The 18,834-nt window shown below is 34.5% G+C and overlaps 1 protein-coding gene and 1 non-coding gene across 2 annotated transcripts in view; both read left to right on the forward strand.

The window, feature by feature from the left end:
* LOC142979396 (rho-related GTP-binding protein RhoN-like) overlaps positions 1–11,306 on the forward strand; it is a 159,545-nt gene extending 148,239 nt beyond the window's left edge. Inside the window, exons 4-7 of the mRNA XM_076124277.1 lie at positions 2,394–2,503; positions 3,491–3,625; positions 7,794–7,937; positions 8,207–11,306. Of these exons, the coding sequence (XP_075980392.1) occupies positions 2,394–2,503; positions 3,491–3,625; positions 7,794–7,937; positions 8,207–8,287 (470 nt within the window). The 3' untranslated portion in view covers positions 8,288–11,306. The remainder of the gene's footprint in view (positions 1–2,393; positions 2,504–3,490; positions 3,626–7,793; positions 7,938–8,206) is intronic.
* On the forward strand, positions 1,161–1,233 carry TRNAF-GAA (transfer RNA phenylalanine (anticodon GAA)). The gene has a single exon. It is a non-coding gene; the product is annotated as a tRNA-Phe (tRNA).
* Positions 11,307–18,834: the final 7,528 nt, after the last annotated feature.

The following is an 18,834-nucleotide window of genomic DNA, read 5'->3' on the forward strand; positions in this document are numbered from 1 at the left end:
TACATGCCTGTAACACTGGAATGATAACTAAGTATTTATGAAATACACCCAGGTTTTGCTATTTACTATGATAATACAATGTAATAAGGAGGCGAAAGATGTTTCCTTTTATTTTTTTTTATTTGACTAAAATTATCTGAAAGTAACGGATACTCCGAAATAAGTTTACACCCGTATCTATATCCGAAACCATTATAATTTAATTACTATATCCGTATCCATATCCGAAATTTCATCTAAACATCCCTAGTCCCAAACTAGAATATTGATTTTGAAAGGAATTCCGGGAAAGCCTCTATTAAGGGTACGTATCAATATTGCCATGAAATTTCAAATTTCAGAGCAACTGAATCGTTTAGCCAATATTCAGCAATTAGTAAGAGTTTATTTATAGTGTGGAGTTTAATTGGTTATTGTGTATTAGGCAAAGGAAATAAATATGATTATTTGTTTTCTTTTTATTTGTACTAAGTATGTGGTTCGTGCGTTAGTGTGTTGGTACAACAGTTGATCATGGGGTCTAGGTTCGATTCCCGACGATCAAAGTTACTACTGCTTGAATGTAAGGATGATAAAATATCTGTTCCATACATTTTTAAATAATATTATGGGGGTCCTTATTGCTTTTGTGGTCAAAATGGTAGTATAAGAGATTCGTTTCAAATTCATATGACAAATATTATCTTAAAATTCAAACCTGCATAACAAGTTTACAACAACCACTACAGCTACCGGTTTAAAGGTCACACCCCGGTAATCGAACCCGCACTCTCACTTTTGAAACTGACGTAATTCGTCTGTACAAATAATTGCAACCATTAACTTTCTACCGAACACTTAGCCCTTTCCCTCGCAAAGTTGCATAAGGCATAAGTAAAAAGATAAAAAATATGACGTGTACCATATAGTCGGAAGCCAAAATAGAATAGTTTACAAATTGAACATTAGATCCAAAAGAATATGGAATAAAATAAGTTGGCAAATATATTATTATTGTCATTTATGGAATCCATTTATATGCAGAATATAATAAAATCCGTTTTAAATTCAAGGTTACCGAGATATTGATAAAAACTGTTACAATACTGGTTGACCTTGCCCGATACTAAAGATAAAAAAAGTATGGCAAAGCAATCGTGTATTTCGACCTCGCTTTCATCGCCGAAATAGCTCAGTTGGGAGAGCGTTAGACTGAAGATCTAAAGGTCCCCGGTTCAATCCCGGGTTTCGGCATCAAGATCTTTTTGAACTATAGATTTAAAGAACTTTTTTCTCTAATACGTTCACAGATTTTTTTAAAATATTTTGTTAGTAATAACTAGTTAATGCGTTGTCTATTTTTTTTGGAATTTCATTATTTTAAAGAAAAATTATACAAATCGATTCTGTTTTCGAGTTGTAACATGACGAACAAACAATAGTTTTGAACATTTTTGTTAAATAACTATTTATACATTTTATCAAACTTACTTATTTAACAAACTTCAAGTGGCGGACTGATTACAATTAAATTTTAATTACAGTAATCATTTCTATCAATCTCTCACTTTTTAACTACATACATAGGTATACTATATATGTATATAATGAAACCCGAAGATGTAAACAGGAGTGTATGATCGTCCTCTATATTACGTGGGACTCACATTGTTATCTAATAGCGAAATGTGGATATATTTCATAAACCTTTGCAGCTTTTAAACTCTATTTCATTAAAACTCTATCAACATTTCTCAAGTTTTAATCAAATTCTAACAAAAACAGTAGAAATCTTTATCTTTTAAGCTACAGTGGCGTTCAGTCAAAGTGGGTTATCGACCGGCGTCTGTTCTACCTGAGTTCTTATCTGCTAGTTATCAGACGCAATTGTTTCAACGACTGTGTATCCCACTTCGATATTATCTAGATAACTTGTTTCAGCTAGATTTTCTTTTGTAGAAAATTGAGTAAGCATTTTTCTATTAACGTCTATCTTACGGGTGTAGGATAATCGAGTCATTTTATTAAAAGACTAGCAACTTGCCTAAGATTTCGCCCAGATTGGCTACAGCTAATTTACACTTACACACATAACACGAAAATATTTATTTCAGTGGTAATAGATTGTAGAGTTGTATTACAGGTAGTATCGTGAAAAATATAGTTTCATGAACCAAATTTCACATAAAAAAGCATTAATTACCACATACACGTATTACAATATATTACTTAAAACTATGACCCACTAGGCGCAGCCCGTATCGGGGTATAAAATAATAATACAAAAAAGTTTTCACTTAGCATTTCTTTGTAGTGATCGGAAATTGCGTGTTTGAATTTATTTGCACAACATATTCCATATTTATTTCTCAATATTACCAGTAATTTATGTGCTGTATTTACTTTGTCCCCAGGTACAACAGCATACGATACAGTACGACCACTCGCGTACCAGGACGCGAGAGTGTTCATGCTGTGCTTCAACATCGCTGAACCAGAGACCTTACACAACGCTGCTGCTAAGGTAACTTGATAACAATACTCTGAAACCCCGCAATAGGACAGACACATGGTTGTATACAGTGTTTCTTTATACATGAGATGACAAGAAAATTGACCAGTCAGTGCAGGAACGATTTCGACTTCTATCGACTATCAAACACAGGCTAGCTCTCGAAAAATGTTGCATGAAAATCTGATCAGCATCTCTAGCGGACGCCGTTTGAACTATTTTTGCAGAACATTTCAAAAGTCAAACTCTCCAAATTGATAATATATTATTTAGAGAATCGTGCTTTAGAGATGGTAACGATTTTTGCATAGTTCTGATTGACATCTGAAGTCTACTTGAAAATGTACATCCTCCGAAAAACGCTTTAAATTAAAATGTTTGAAGAATTTCCGTTGTTCATAGTCGATGTACTTACTTATTTGACTTTTCATTTCGAACCTCTTGTACATCTGATAGCATTACTCTCGTACACATACAAGTTTGTTTGCAAATACAAGGGTCATAAGAAAAGAAATGGTTTACAAACACTCAGTATCTCATAACAAGTCACAACACAGACATAATCAATTTTTATTTTGAGATAGTTTGTGTTTTGTTTTGTCTCTGCTGATATTTTTAAATGCTTTCTCACGTTACATCTCTCATGTCATACCAATTTCTTAGGATAAAAATGGTAATATTAACAACCTAAAAAAAGTAAGAACAATCAATTATCTACATACCACACAATAAACCAACAAAATATAAAATTTGCAATCGTAAAAGGTTCTTCCAAAATGCTCATGCTATACATTTATTTTCGGTAACAACGTTGAAATTCAAATGATTATACACTGAAGCATTCGATCTCAGCGCTAATGCGAAATAGTGTTATTACTATGTCGTATTTCTACATTTAAATGTGTTTTTGACATTTTCATAAATTGTAGCTGATTTAACTGATAGTTAAAGAACAACAACAAGTAGAGCACAACCTAATCCGTATTTATTAACTTCCAGTGGTACAGAGAAGTCCGAACGCACGGCGGTTCAGCGCCGGTGCTGCTCTGCGGCTGCAAGGCGGACCTTCGACATGACAAGGAGACGCTCACCATGCTGTCTAAGCTTAGAACACATCCAGTCACCAGTGAAGAGGTAACAACTAGTTATATAAATAGATAATACTCAGCTTCTAAAGGCAATTTTATTAGAGCGAACTATAGGAGGGGAGTTACTACATGGTTAAACAAAAATGTTGTCACTTAATACACTGGATATACAAACATCGGCCAAATCTCTCAACAGCAAATTTTTTGGACGAAAACGTAGTTTTGTCAACCCTACTTAACGTTGGATTACGCCAAGACAAAGAAGAAGAGGAAGTCTCTCACTATATTTTTCTTTAAAATTTTCAACTCTTATAAGAAATTTTATAAAAAAACTGTAGAGCACTAGCACAATGAGTATTTCTAAAATTTCCTCGTCATCAATACGTTTTCACTGTAGTTAATAGCATTTGTTCCAAAAGAAATAAAGTCCGCTACGCTTTTCAAATGAGTGTTGAAAGCTATGTGCGATAGTAAACTACGAACCAACAGCGACACTTGGCAACCCAAATTAAACGCGTACACTGAATCACATAGGCACGACAATCCACCGATCTAACTAAATTACTTCATTGTAATTCTCATTCCATGTGTACGCTACACTTCCTTAATTTTCAATTTCCATTTCACGAGCTTAATTTAATACATATGTAACTTCAAACATTCCCACTGATTTCTCCGTAATATAATTCTCAGGTCCCTAATTTCACGGACCTACGCAACCTCCATTCCTTTGACCAAAGGCGATTTAACTTCATTCATCAAAATTGTAATCTAAATTGAAACATCCTGAAACGTTACGTATTGTAAAACAGGCAATTGCAAAACTCGGTCGCCAATTTAACTGCACGTACCAATTAATTTGAGATCTTATTCAACTAGTAGCCATTTAGTGAATGGGAGCAGTCTAATTGGGTACCTCATGAATGGATCCAATGGACTCCGAATCGGTGACATTGAAATTCTTGAAGCGTTCGTCTTGGCGTTGAATTGATATTGTAATTGTGAAGTTGTGACATCTATTTAATCGTATATATGTATTATACTAGTGGCACCCCTTTGTATATAACTAAAATATAATACTTGCAAGTATATAGAAGCTGTAAACGTGTGTAAATAGACATTTAACTATCGATAATATTTTATAATCCCATTGCTTATAGTCATTGAAAGTTTAATAATATAGTCTTTAAAAAATGATAAAAAAAATCGATATTGTATATCGGTATCGTACTTCAGTTGCACATCTAAATCAGTCACAATATATATACTCGCCAGATATCGCTCCTTGAATACAAAAGGGCCACAAATCGAAATCTATAAATTTTACAGGAGAGCCAAAACAAATTTTTGAAACTGTTTTTTTATAACATTTCATATATTTATTTATTAAATATAAGATGTTAATATATCATTAGATGCGTATTTTTTAGCTCTATCTTTCTACAAAATAAACTTTGTAATAGCTGTTACCTATTAAGAGAAAAAAGCATATAAGTCCCTTTTGCATTCAAAATTTGAACCAATATTATGAGAAATATGTCAGAAATTAAACACAGTTTTACAAATAAAAATGGTTAATTGTACTTTTTTGGTAAAAAAACCGTATCAAAAAGTTTAATAATAATTACTAAGTAAAACCATAACTGAATAGACCAGGAAAACATTGTATTAAACAATCTAAATTAAAAAATCTTAACTTTTTATTAAGTAAGTAAAATTATTGAGATCAACTTTGTGCGTAACTTTCATTATTTAGTCAAATTAAACATCAATCATCATCATCAATCAATGGGTAACGTGACGAGTAGACTGAGTGCAGCAGGAGTATTAAAGAAATAAGATAATAGAAAAGGTTTTTGAGTTTTATAAGCCTTAATATTTAGCATTCGTGGATTATTCCAAAGCTTTTGACAGCATTACTCATTCCGCCATAGAATCATCACTCCATCCAAGTCCTACTTAAAGATACTATGTAGAATCGAACCTTCCTACATCAAACTAATCAAAGCAATAGACAACAATATCATACCAAATCCAAAGAAGAAGCGTGAAACAGGGAGACCCGCTATCTCCCAAATTATTTACCAGCACCCTCAGAGAAATTTTCAGGAGCCTGGCGGTGTTACGGCAATCAAAAGCATAGTTGTAAGTGGTAAACAGTTAACAAACCATTGTTTTGTAGATGACATAGTCCTCTTCTCTTTTTCGGCATCGGAACTCGAATCAATGCTCAAAGATCTGAGCACGGCAAACCTTCAGATTAGACTGAGTAAGAACCGTACAAAAACCCAGGTTATGACCAACAACACAAAACGTAGGGTCGAGGTAGACGGGCACGTCATAGACTATGTCGACGAGTATGCTTGCTAGGGGCAGATAACCTCTTTTAACAACCGACAGGACAAAGAGTTGGACAAACGTGTCACAAGTGCCTGAAAGAGATCCTGGTCCAGGAAAGAGCTAATGAAGGGTAACCTTCCACTGTCACTGAAGTGAAAGCTCGTCGACATGTTTATACCTACTACTCGTCCTTACCTACACTGCCCAAACATGGTCCCTTACGGAAAACCAGAAAGAGCCAGAGAGCGATGGAGCATAGTATATTATGCGTCAAAAGAACAGATCACGTCCGAAATTCTATACTGCGCTCCCAAACTCGCATAGCCGATGTAAGGGAGAAGACCGCCTGGCTGAAATGGAACTGAGCCGGCCACATTATACATATGCATTCGGAAAGGTGGAGCCGCTTATACCAATACCAACTGGGATACCAACTGGATGCTAGAAGATGGTCATAGCAGACGCGGGAGACTTAAATGGAGATGGTGGGATGACCTAGACGCATTTGAAAAGGACTGGTCGGATCTTGCCCCTGAAAGAGGAATTTGAAAGGAAAGGGTGCCTCTTTACTTTGCCTGCATCAAAATGTATTATTTTATTTTTAAAATTGTAACGAAAACTAAAATTATTATCATACCAAACGGTCATATTTCTGGCCATCTTCCCATTCTAGCACGCTAAAAATGATTATTTATTCCACAATAATTTAATGCAAAAGGGACGTATTTCAAAATATGCTACTGTTATATTACAAAATATAATAACAAATACTAGTGTTTGAATGCAAAACGGTAGTTTTCAGAAATATGGCACTTTTGTATTACAAAATATGGTAACAAATACTATAGTTAGAATGCAAAAAGGAAGTTTTCCAAAATATGGCAGTTTTGTATTGTAAAATATAATCACATTAACTTGAAATTTTGCACCCAACACAGACATATTTTGGATTGTGGCACTTTTTCATGCAACTGACGAGCATTTGCGTTGAATCTCCGGGCGCAACTCACAAAGTGGCTGTTTTGCACTGACATTACCTGTCAAAGTGAGCTAATGCAAAAAGGGCAGTAAGTCAGTGCAGCCATAATATAAGCAAAAATGATGGGGGTTTTTTTTTTACTATAAAATATAGTCGGTTCAGGTGTCATTTTTGCAATAAAACGATTTTCATTTTTTTTTGAGTTGTGGCCCTTTTGCATTGAAGGAGCGATATGATATTTACGAGAAGTATCATTTATACTAATGCAATAATACATTTACAATATAACTAGTGGGATTTCAGTAATATTATAAAGCCAATTAATTGTACACGCGAGCTTATAACCCTTATTAACACATGCATCCATTTGATTACTACATCCAATATATTCGTATGTAATTCGTAGTTAATAACGCAACAGCTGACAAAACCACGTGTCTTGTGAATTAATTAAGTCGATGTATCTGAATGCTAATGAGAACAGGCTTTATCAGTAACTAGGCAGTTGAGGGCAATGACCTGTGTTTAGACATCAGCTAAGGTTTCACTGTCTATGGTCTGGACGGTGTAGTATACGACTGCTAACTATGTTTTGGGCTTAATTCCTAGGTCTGGTAAAGTGCTTTTTCTAACCCATGTCTGTCCCATTGCAAGGCGAAAATCTCCTCCCGAACGAAGGAAGGGTTAGGTCTTGAATCCACCACGCTGGCTAAGTGCAAACTGGTTTTTGAAAACAGCCCCGAGTTTGGTAACTGTTTCATGGTAATAGACTCGCCCCCTATTACATGAGACAAAATTTTTTAAAGCGAAATCAGGGTGTTTTCTTACACCTTTGGGTGTTACAGGCGTGATAATATGTATTTATTTGAATGCTAATGAGAATTGTTGTTCACAGGCTCTATCAGTAGCTAGACAGTTGGGGGCAATGACCTACGTCGAGACATCAGCTAGGGCTTCGACTAAAGGTGTCAAAGACGCCTTTGAAGTAGCCGCACTTGCCGCGCTCGGCAAACTTAACAAACAACAAATGAAACAACAGGTATGCAACTTTAATATTCCTTTGCCACCTTCAATTATAATATAACTTGTACTATGTAGATGCAACTAAGAGTAATTACCATATATTTGTGTGAATAAGTAAACTGTAATTTAACTGTAAACAAAAATTAGTTTAAGGGGTTAAAAATAATAAGGGAGGCGTGTTTTAAATTGAAAAATAAAATAATATTATCTATGATTACAGTTTGCTTATGATTGTTAAAATAAAATTCATCTTGAATGTACAAATTTATTTTTATTCTTTAACAGAAACAAGTGGGCCGCAGCAAAAGCAAGCGTGACCTGAAGGCTGAGCTGAAAGGCCGAGCGAAGAGTTGCTGCGTCATGTGATCCGTGGCCGGCCACCCCTCCCGGTGGCCGCACGACTGCTAGGCGACCACCGCCCTATCTTCCTTGAATCCTACCGTTCCGTTAAGGAACAAATCCGGGCCTAAGACTACGCCTTGTGGAACACCCAACGCAAATTTTTCACTGACACGTTACACTCTAAACAGGAGGTAACTATCGTGACACACCTTTTAGTGTCACCTTTTTATAATAATATAAAGTGAAAAGACGACGTGAAGTGCTCGTAATAATATCTAATCTAAGTGTGATTCGTTATCAAAAGCCTAATAGAGAACTATTAATCTAATGAAGTGTAAATTTTAATGGGACAAAGTTCTTCGGATTTTTAGGTGACGGTAATTGAAAGGTGCAATGTAATTTTAGCCCTCAGGGTTTGAGCGTGAGCCTGTGATAAAGTTAAAAATAGAAAATTTGCGAAAACTAGAAACGTTAGATTGGATTATAAAGGCGAGAAAACGCTCATATTGGCATAATAATATCATCAAAAATATTAAACATGTAACTTGTAAAGATTCATAATAGTTAGGAAGATATAAGTGTTTTCATATACATTGAAATAACGGTCTAAGTATAACTTGGTGTTTTTCTATAAGATAGCATTTTCATATGTATAGAATGTAATGGATATTAAGATGCTCCGTTGTTTTGTGTAGGACCAATGTTGCTATTAATTTTAATGCTGTAGCTTTAAAATTGTTTGAGAGGCTACAAGCTGATAAATTTTCTTTGTGATATACATACGTAAATGTAATTTATAAAAATGAAATGCACAATGGTGGACAATACTAAAATACGGAGGTCCATTTGCTAGTTAGTTCCACGTCCATGTTCGCTGTAGGTGTTAGAATTTTGTACGTTTACAATATGACAAACTAAATGTTGCTTGCCTGTGGAGAATCATCCATTTATATAAAAACATTCACTGCATGTGAAAACAAAAACAATTACTTTCATTCATTTATGAAAAATACATTCATTTAGGTTTTGTATTTCATTAAAATTTATAGAATTTATATGTTTAAAACTGACACAAATCTGATTTTACCAACAATTTATCTCTTATAAGCTCATGAAACATCAAACACATATTTGAGTAAAATACTAACGTTTTTAATACTACGTTTATTCAGACATTAAGCCTAACCGTCGGCAGGCCGTATAACAATTAGGTTTCAGGTCACGTCTAACCTAGCCAGGCTGGTCACGAACACTTTCATAATCCCTAACGTGAAATAAAAGTAAGGAAAACAGAAAATATTCATAGCAGCCAACAGGAGCTCATGAAATTCATTGAATTTTAATATTGTGAAGTATTTTAACATGGAAAATGTTGTTTATGTTGCCTTTACCAGATTTATTGGCGGCGGGATAATCTATAAAAGCGTTGCGTTTAGTGCAAAATATTTATTTACTGTTTATGTATTTATATCTCGAGAATCGAAGGAAATAATGTTAAGTGCCTCCTTTAAAAAAAGCGGTCGATTACATGGGATAAAAGATTACGAATATCTTCATCTAATTGACTTCATTTTCATTTATGTAGGTATAACATAATTTTGAAAACGCAAGAATTTGTATTGTTTTTTATTTATTTATTGACGTGTTCTGCGTTTAGTAGAGCAAAGATCGGTACAATAACACTTAAATTTGTTGGTAAAATCAGACGTAAAAATTTAATTTTCTTTCTATTTAAAAAATCAATGGTTATACCTTATTTTATAATTATTTTGAATTGTTTAAAGTATTGTAAGTCGATATCAAGCTTTAAATTCAATGTTAGCTTTAATTATCGTTATATTTAACTATTTAATATGTAATTCATTGAAGCGACGGACTAAAACATTATTTACCATGTTTTCTTTTATTTATGAACAAATGTACATATCATGTAAGTTTCGTGTTAATGTGAACTCTGGCGTTTTTTGAACGAAAAATACTATCCATTTTAAAACTATGGTATATAAAACTTTTATTGTAGTAGTAATTTACTTTCAAAGAAACTTGATAACGCACAATGTGTGTCTATATTTGAATGATATTTTTTTAAATATGACCCTTGATAAGAATAATGTTTTATAATTTATCTTTTCATAAATCATGCTAATTTTAATCAATTGTATTTAACCATTTTAGAAAAGGAAGACATGTAAAACCATTTTTAGTACAAACATTTTGAAAGAAACATTGTTAAACCTGAACGATTCGCTGGAAAAGTTCCAGAAAAGACTTGACTACCCTCATAAGTCCAACTAAATGACTAAACAGATAGCAAAAGTGGAACAGGACTAATGCAAAATTTAACAAAAGAATGTCTTTTAAACTTTCAAGTTGCATGACGATTTTCTAATATTATACGAGAGATTAATAATTTTACGATTAACAAAAGGTACAAAGCTCAGACGTCAGCTTGTGACATTGCGAGCTGCGCCGAAACGTCAAGCATATTGAGTTAAAGTTAAAATGCATAATCATGTTAATTTACATGTGATGACTACTGTAATTTTAACCGGGAAAAGTCTACTTCCATGATAAAGGATGTGCCTTTATTCCAGAAGCAGACTCTTTCCATGGCTCCATGGCTACTCAGGCCATGATTTTTTTTGCTAATTCTTCTTATAACGCCCTGTCCCCTTTCCGAGCTAGTGGTAGATTCAGTTACTGTACGACTATCTTAAGTTTCAATATTTGACCTGATTGAATAAATGATTTGACTTTGCTTTTCATTTTGGCAGTTAGACCTTAAGTCCATCATACTAGCCTAATAAGGGTTTATGTAAAAAATATAAAAAATATGTATTAATAATTAGTATATAAGTATGTATGAAAACTGTATATTATATTAAAAAGCGAATGACGTCAGAGTTCTTCCAAATGCCTTATATGTTATTCTTTAGTTTTGTAATAATGTAAAACATGTTTTTAATATTAGACAAGTTAACTCGACGTTAGGCCACTTTGAATGTTGTTTCTAGGTATCGAATATAGCGTTCAGTGTTTTTGATATACGACTTTTATTTATAACCTAATAAGCCCTCTTAATTTTCCATAGTCCCCTTCAGGACGTACTGGTAAGGTTCTCTGGGTCCTTTAGTTGACAGACTTATGTTTCTAACGGACTTATCTCGTCCTAGTATTTATATTGAAAAGAATAACCAACATTTTTATTATTCCTACTCATTAAGTGCAGTTTTTACGAATAAAAAAGTTCTGATGAGGATAATTGGGGATCAAAACTTTGACGGCCTCCGTGGCGCAATGTTTAAGGCGGTTGCCACGCCACTACAATGGCGTCGGGAGATCGTGGGTTCGATTCTCACACGGAACAATTATTTGTGCGATCTACAAGTAGATGTTTCAGGTCTGGATGTACTTTATATCCGTTTGTATGTTGTTTGTATGCTTGTAAAAGTCTCCTCGACACAATAGCAATACTTATAGTGGAAGTAGTTAAAAAAAACAAAAAGAAGACCAAGACTTTGTAACAAATGTACATGTAAATGCTTTCCAAACTACTCTGTTTCAGGGTTAATACCACACGCGACCTTATAAAATACAAAGGAATGTGTAATGGTTAAAGTTTGATAGTTATTACACAATTATTAGCACAGTTTGAATAACCACAGACTAGAGAATTGCTGCGGGGAATTCTACTGCTCATGTTATGTTTGAATTGCTAGGAGAATATAATGAACGAGTGTTTAAGACATAATGAAACAGGAACCGAGCTTAAAATGTAAAAAATAGGGTTGGGCAGAGACCAAAGGACACCATTTGGTACGATCCTTACAAACTAACCTTGAAACCCGAAACCTTCTTGATTCTCGGAGCTTTTAACACTCACAAACCTGCAAGGGAATATTCAACATAGCAATATCAAACCACACAACATCTTCCAAAAGACGAAACCTTACTTAAAAATATAAGAAAAACAACCAAGCACACACAACCGAAACGACAAACAAAACAACACAATACCTATACATTACGTAATATCTTCAAAAAGTACTACACAATTTTTAAGATACTCCGCAATGTATGTCACACAAGGGTGGAATACCGCTCAATGGTGGTGAAGGCAGTCGTTTATCGTGTCGGTAACGGCATGTATTGTCAAACACATAACGCTCGTTATAATTTGAGAACAAAACAAGTTTCGCGATAACTGCTGAGGTAGTTATAGACGTTAGAAAATGGGTTGGCAGTAGTTCAAGTGCCAATGACGAGCATATAGTTTAGTTTAAGTTTATAGAACAATTTCCGAGTTTATTTTAATTTAGTTTAATAGGAAAATTTGGTTAAAATGCAGTGGTAAAATCAAGATATTTTTTTATCTAAGTACGATGTCAAAAATAAATGTTTAGTTTTTGACGTAACCAAATGTAAACCAGCGTTTAGGTTATTGCCGGTTTATTTCTTCAAATCAAAATGGAATGGATAACATAATTTTGTCATATTCAATATTTAGTAATGAACAGTTGCAATTAATATTTTTTAAGCGAAATAGAAGTAGATCCAGTTGAAATGACGAGAAACTGTAGGTCGATCCTTCAATAGCTAACTTCATTTTTTTTTTTTTACTTACCATTGAGAGTCCTTAACCTGATTAGTTCAGTAAGTAATTTAAAATTTTCCAGATTTTTATATCTGAATAAATACAAAAGTGCAGTACATAGGTACACAATCAAATAAACAATAAACTTTTACAAAACTGAACTTCTCTCCTACATCTTCACAATCGCCATTCTCTTTCCACTGGCAGTTCGTTTTATTACAGCTAAGGGAACGAACACGTAGCCCCTAAGTGCCAATTCCGTCCTTATAACCTATATACTATAACGTCTTACAAGTCTGGTAAATATTGGCTGCGGATTGTGGTTTTGTTCGCTTTAGAATGTAGTTCTTTGTTTGGCTATTTAGCTGAAGAATTTCACCATACATTTGATGAAAGAAATACATATCATGAGTGGAATTTTGCTTCGCCAAGTCACAATACATTCTTTTTCTCTTAATATTTTAACTTTACTTATTTATATTCTTACTTATGCCCAGTTGCGCTCATCGGTCGGTTAACGATCTGTGTTAACGAACGGTTAAGCAACCGTTGGCGCGATCATTCTATACATGGATGACCACATAGAGGTATTTGAACTGAGCATCTCCGTGCTTAGGAGGGCACGTAAACAGTTGGTCCCGGTCGTTGTCAATTAAGATAACATTCGTTAAGTCATGTCAATCGCCTAGCGGGCGGCTTTAACATCTTTGACACTTAGTTGACCACTAACCATACGATAGACCAGCATAAAACCACGATGCAACTTGCTCAAAACCTAACCAAACCAAAGTTGATACTTCACATTAATGTGTTAATCTTATAATAGGTTATAATTCTTACGAACTGTCAAAACAAACAAACTTCATACTGAGAGTTAGACAACTGAACCTATACACTATGAGGTCATGAGGTCAAGAGGTCATAGGTGACATTGTGACAAGTTCTTGAAGGTTGATAGAAATTTATGTGATGAGGTTACGAGTTAGTTCGTTATTATTATTAATCGGGTCAAAATTGGGGTGTGGGGGTCAATGGACCAAAAAGGACTTAGGAGGTTTTATTTATGGTTGTAGTTAAAGTTAGGTCATAGAAAAGGCTTATAAGGAGACGTCAAAGACCTAAGCGATTTTAGTGGTCATACTCTAAGTTAGATAAAATCACGACTTCTTCCCATAGGGGTAGACAGAGACCAGAAAAAAACAAAAGACAAAGTTAGTATAAATACCTAGTACTTTTTAACAAAAATGCATTATAAATAACTTTAAGACTCATAATTAAGTGATAATAATATGTAAAACCGTAAAACTTCAGATTTTAACACGTAATAGTAAACTATGTATTAATTTAAAACAAAGAATATGGGAACATGATCCCCAAATTTCAGGTGAACAACCTCAGTTATGCCTGTATCAATAGCAGATGGCAATTACAGTAGTCGTAACGTGGCAACTTGGCACACAGTAATATCTTTTATATAGACTGTAGACAATAACGCAAGTGTACGTGGCTGAAGAGAATAGCCGAGTGGTCTAATTTTGTGATAGTTGGAGATTGTATAGCTATTTTGAACAAACTGTTTAATAATATCTGTAATATCACTTACGCATCTTTACAAAGATAAAATTTGATGTCTAATTGTCTAGTCAATTGCATCAGTCAGTGCATAATGCATTCTTAGTTTCAGTAGCGAGTAAAACGGTAAGTATAAAAATATATTGCACAAAAAGTAATGACGAAGTTAAAAGAATATCAATAATTGAACCCTACATAAATATTTTTATAATGTAGAGTCCATACCCCACCTCATATTTAAACACATTCCAAGCTTAAATACCTCAACTGCAATGTACAGTATTTTTTCGTGTCCAAATATTATTTCTTATATATGTTACTGTAAAAGCCCGAACTGTGGTAAATCCTAAGATTTTCCGGTAAAACCTAAGATTTACCAACTCTCAATGGTAAAAGTCCGAACAAGCCAGAGTTTAAAAACTATGTTACGATATATAAAAAAATCCTTCTTCATAACTATGTTTATAACTATTTCACGGTGTAATTATATACTGTGACATTGTTATAAAGAAGGAGTTTTGGGCATAGCGACATGGGTAGGTTAGGTTAGAAGGCTAAGGTGGGAGCGAGCGAAGCGAAGCTCCCACCTTAGCCTTCGTGGTTATTTTTTTTTAACCACCCAAAAGGAGGAGCCCCGCGAAGCGGGGCTCCGGCGACATCTCGATATCATCAAGTGAATATAGGTAAAAGTTCGAAATAAAATAATTATTCGGACTTTTACCATTGCCAGTTGGTAAATCTTAGGTTATACCGGAAAATCTTAGGATTTACCACCGTTCGGGCTTTTACAGTAACATATACACGACAATGTATAGTATTTTCTCGTGTTCAAAAATGAATTCTTTTCTTGACGAAAAACTATTGTAACTTAATCCTTGCAAAAAAACTTGTAACAAAAATAATAACACAGAATATCGTACAAAAGACCAATAGTTATTCAGAAAAGGTCACACTAAAAAGTTTCACACTTATTATTCCTAACATAGCCTATAGCAAAACTCGTTCGTAATTCTAAAAACTTTTTTATTAAAAATATAGGAACTTAAGGCCGCTATCCCACAGGCGTACTAGCGTTGGTGTTCCTCCAACGTTTACGTAGCGTCAACGTCGCGCTAACGCAACGGTAACGTCGCGTTTGTTGATAACAGGTACAATCACGCCGTCCTGTAGTTCGATTTTCTACTACTATCGACTATCGACAACCGGCTAGCTATCGAGAAATTTTGTATGAAAGTCTGATTAGCGCCTCTAATGGGCGTCGTAGGAACTGTTTTGGCAGTACATGAATGTCAAACTTTCGATATTAAACAGTGCCAACTGTAGAAAATCGCGGTACAACTCTGTCCGGGCGCATCAAATAATATCATGTCATCAACGTCGCGGTCAGCGGACGCAACGCACACGCTGCACAACCGTTGGAGATACGTCAACGCTCTTAAAACGCCAGAGGGATAGCGGCCTAAGGCTGTCCATTCTTGAACCACACCCACAATATTAGAGGCTCAGGTTAGTACGTGACAGTATTTCGCGAACATTTTCCTTGCTATTATTAAAAAAGTCCCTTTGGGTCAGGGCTGCCATCAAAAAATTTCACGCGGTGCCAGGACAGTTTCGGCTTTATTTTTTATCGGCATATGCATTAAACTTTTTGGCAAATAGACACCTTTGTCTAAAAAATAAGTAACGAGTAAAGTAAAACGGGAACCAGCTACCTATTACTAAGATATCGCTGTTTGTCTGTCTGTCACCTGGCTGTAGGTATCTCCTAAACCGTGATAGTTAGACAGTTCAAATTAGTTATCACAGATAATGTACTTCTTTGGCTATATATACTGGCTATATATATTGGCTATATATACCAAACATATGTAAAAATGCTTAAACACGTGACTTTTTTGCCGTTTTTCTAGTAATCTACCTAGTACTACCTATACTAATCTAAATCGTAAATAATAGTACTAAACCATTATTAAAAACGGCATTGCCATTAATAAAAATAAAATTAAAATACCACTGGCCTTAAGTACGCCTTTATACTACTTTTGTATATGAAGTAAATAAATAAATAAACCATTCGTGCGCGAACCAAACTCACACGACCGGATTATAAAACTCCAGGAAATAATATAGTATGTCAAATAAATACTTTACCTAATTTTTTCTGTTATTCATACAATTACACTACATTAAACAAAATAAATGGAAACATAACTAACATCTAACAAAAACAAACCAAGGAACAAAAACAAACGATAAAACTAGCAAGGAGTTCGCAACTAAAATAGTGTTACATTTTCTTACATTACCATAATGGCGGATTGCTTTTACTCCGTCATTTCCCGCCATTTTCAGTCACCGCGTTCCTTTCCACTCATTTACTGAAATTCGCGCGGAATAGTTAGTTAATTTAATTATCACGCTTTTAACAACCGGCGAGGCACAATTTGAATTCCTTTACGAATGAGAATCATTGTATTTTCGTGTAATTTTTAAAGGACGCCTTGGGTCGTGGAATCAAAGATGTAAATGTGGTTTGCTAAGATTTTGATTACGAGAAATTGTGAAAATTCCCTTTTTAGAGTAACGAGAAAAATGTGACTCGCATTATTTATTCGAATCAAGTAAAATACGATAAGATAAAAACTATTATAGAGACTTGTTTGGAAACGGTACGGGTGACGGAGACAAACCAAACACAGAATTAAGAAGCAATAGGCTTCTTCTTAGGAGTCCGTTTGTTACGTCTAGTTTCTTTCGAACAATTCAATGATATATAAATAGAGTATTCCAAAGCCATAATGTAGTCATTACATAGTATTGATCATTATAAATTATATTATGTACGTAAATAAAATCTTCAGAGCTACTTACTAGTCCTGTGTTTTCAGCAAAACTATAGAAAGTTAGCTGTCGTTTTCTCCGAACCTAGGTAGACAGTTTACTGGCTATTTTGATATTGTAACTGAAACCTGTCTAAGCCATACCTGGAGCTGTATCTCCCATAGATTGTTACGTTAGTCACTACTCAAGAGCTGCAGACGGCGGGCGTCAGACAAAATAATGGCAATTATACATACATAACATAAACATATAGGTGTGTGCAAAGAAGTATGAAAAACATTCCACATGTAGATTGTGTAGTCACTATGTACAATATTAATCCCACATAATATGAGGCTAGCCTAGTGCTAATACCAAGGATATTACTGGCCGGGGATCAAACCTGTGAGAACAGCAGTCGCATACTATATCGCCCAGTCCTCTGAGACTAATAGATATTTAATAAATTGTTGATATTTAGTAAATTAGAGAATAAATAATGGAATTGCTGAAATTTTAGAGAAACGTTTATGAAATAAAGAATAATATCACTCTGTACCTAACATCGGCCGCCATTTTTCATCTCTATCATAAAATCATCGGCGTAAATCAAATTACTATACATCCCAATAACGTTAACATATAATAACAAGACATATTAATTAACGCAGACAAACGACGGCATTTGACACCCGGCCCTCGGAACACAGAGTGTGAATTATTACTGTAGATTGTCAAACATTTATGAACTTGATACACTTAATGTATGATCTGAAAAGCCTTGCGTATTAATTACTGTCTAACCGACTTTTAAAATAGGAGGAGGTTCTCAATTCGTTCTGTATTTTATTTGAGTGGTGGTGCTTTCTATGTAGTCCTAATTTGAACCAGATCTAAAGTTCTGGGTTTGCAAAACTTAAAAAAATCACTACTTTAGGTTTTCTCCGCCCATTTCAGGGCAAAACTCTTGTCAACGCTGTTCATTCTAGTTTCGCACTCCTTGAGTCTAGCCTGTTGGGACTTCAGTACTTATAAAGAAATACCTACAAAAAAAATTACGTTGAATGTAATCATCAATGATCGAGGTATACCCAAAAACATTTAATTTTCCCCAACCAACGAGAACCTCATATCAATTTACTTATACCCAAACAAAATAAAATTTTATGTCTATGGTACATGTAAACACGTTTTCCCGCCAATTTTCGCGTCAGCCTAACGACCGGCCGTTCCTATTTGAAACCAATTTGCATGCGCGAACACTGTTTATTAAAATACAATATCAATATTCGTGAAACACGAAATTATCAATGCAATATCGTGTAACGATGACCTAAACAAAGACTCCCGCCATTTTGTGACAGTGTACAGGATATGATGTTATTTCTAATTTAAAAGTCCCACTAGCCTTACTTAAAACATCGTGATGCAAGCTGGCATGCTTGAGAGTTCAGAACAGTTCTTGAAGGAATGTAAAGTCCCAACCCGCACTTGGTCAGCGTTGGGCACTTAAGGTCTAAAACCTCCCTCATTCCGGGAGGATTCAACATTTATTATGTTTTTTGTTTACAATCCTAACTAATAT

The sequence above is a fragment of the Anticarsia gemmatalis genome, chromosome 16, assembly GCF_050436995.1.
Source record: "Anticarsia gemmatalis isolate Benzon Research Colony breed Stoneville strain chromosome 16, ilAntGemm2 primary, whole genome shotgun sequence".
In the NCBI taxonomy this organism is placed as follows: domain Eukaryota; kingdom Metazoa; phylum Arthropoda; class Insecta; order Lepidoptera; family Erebidae; genus Anticarsia; species Anticarsia gemmatalis.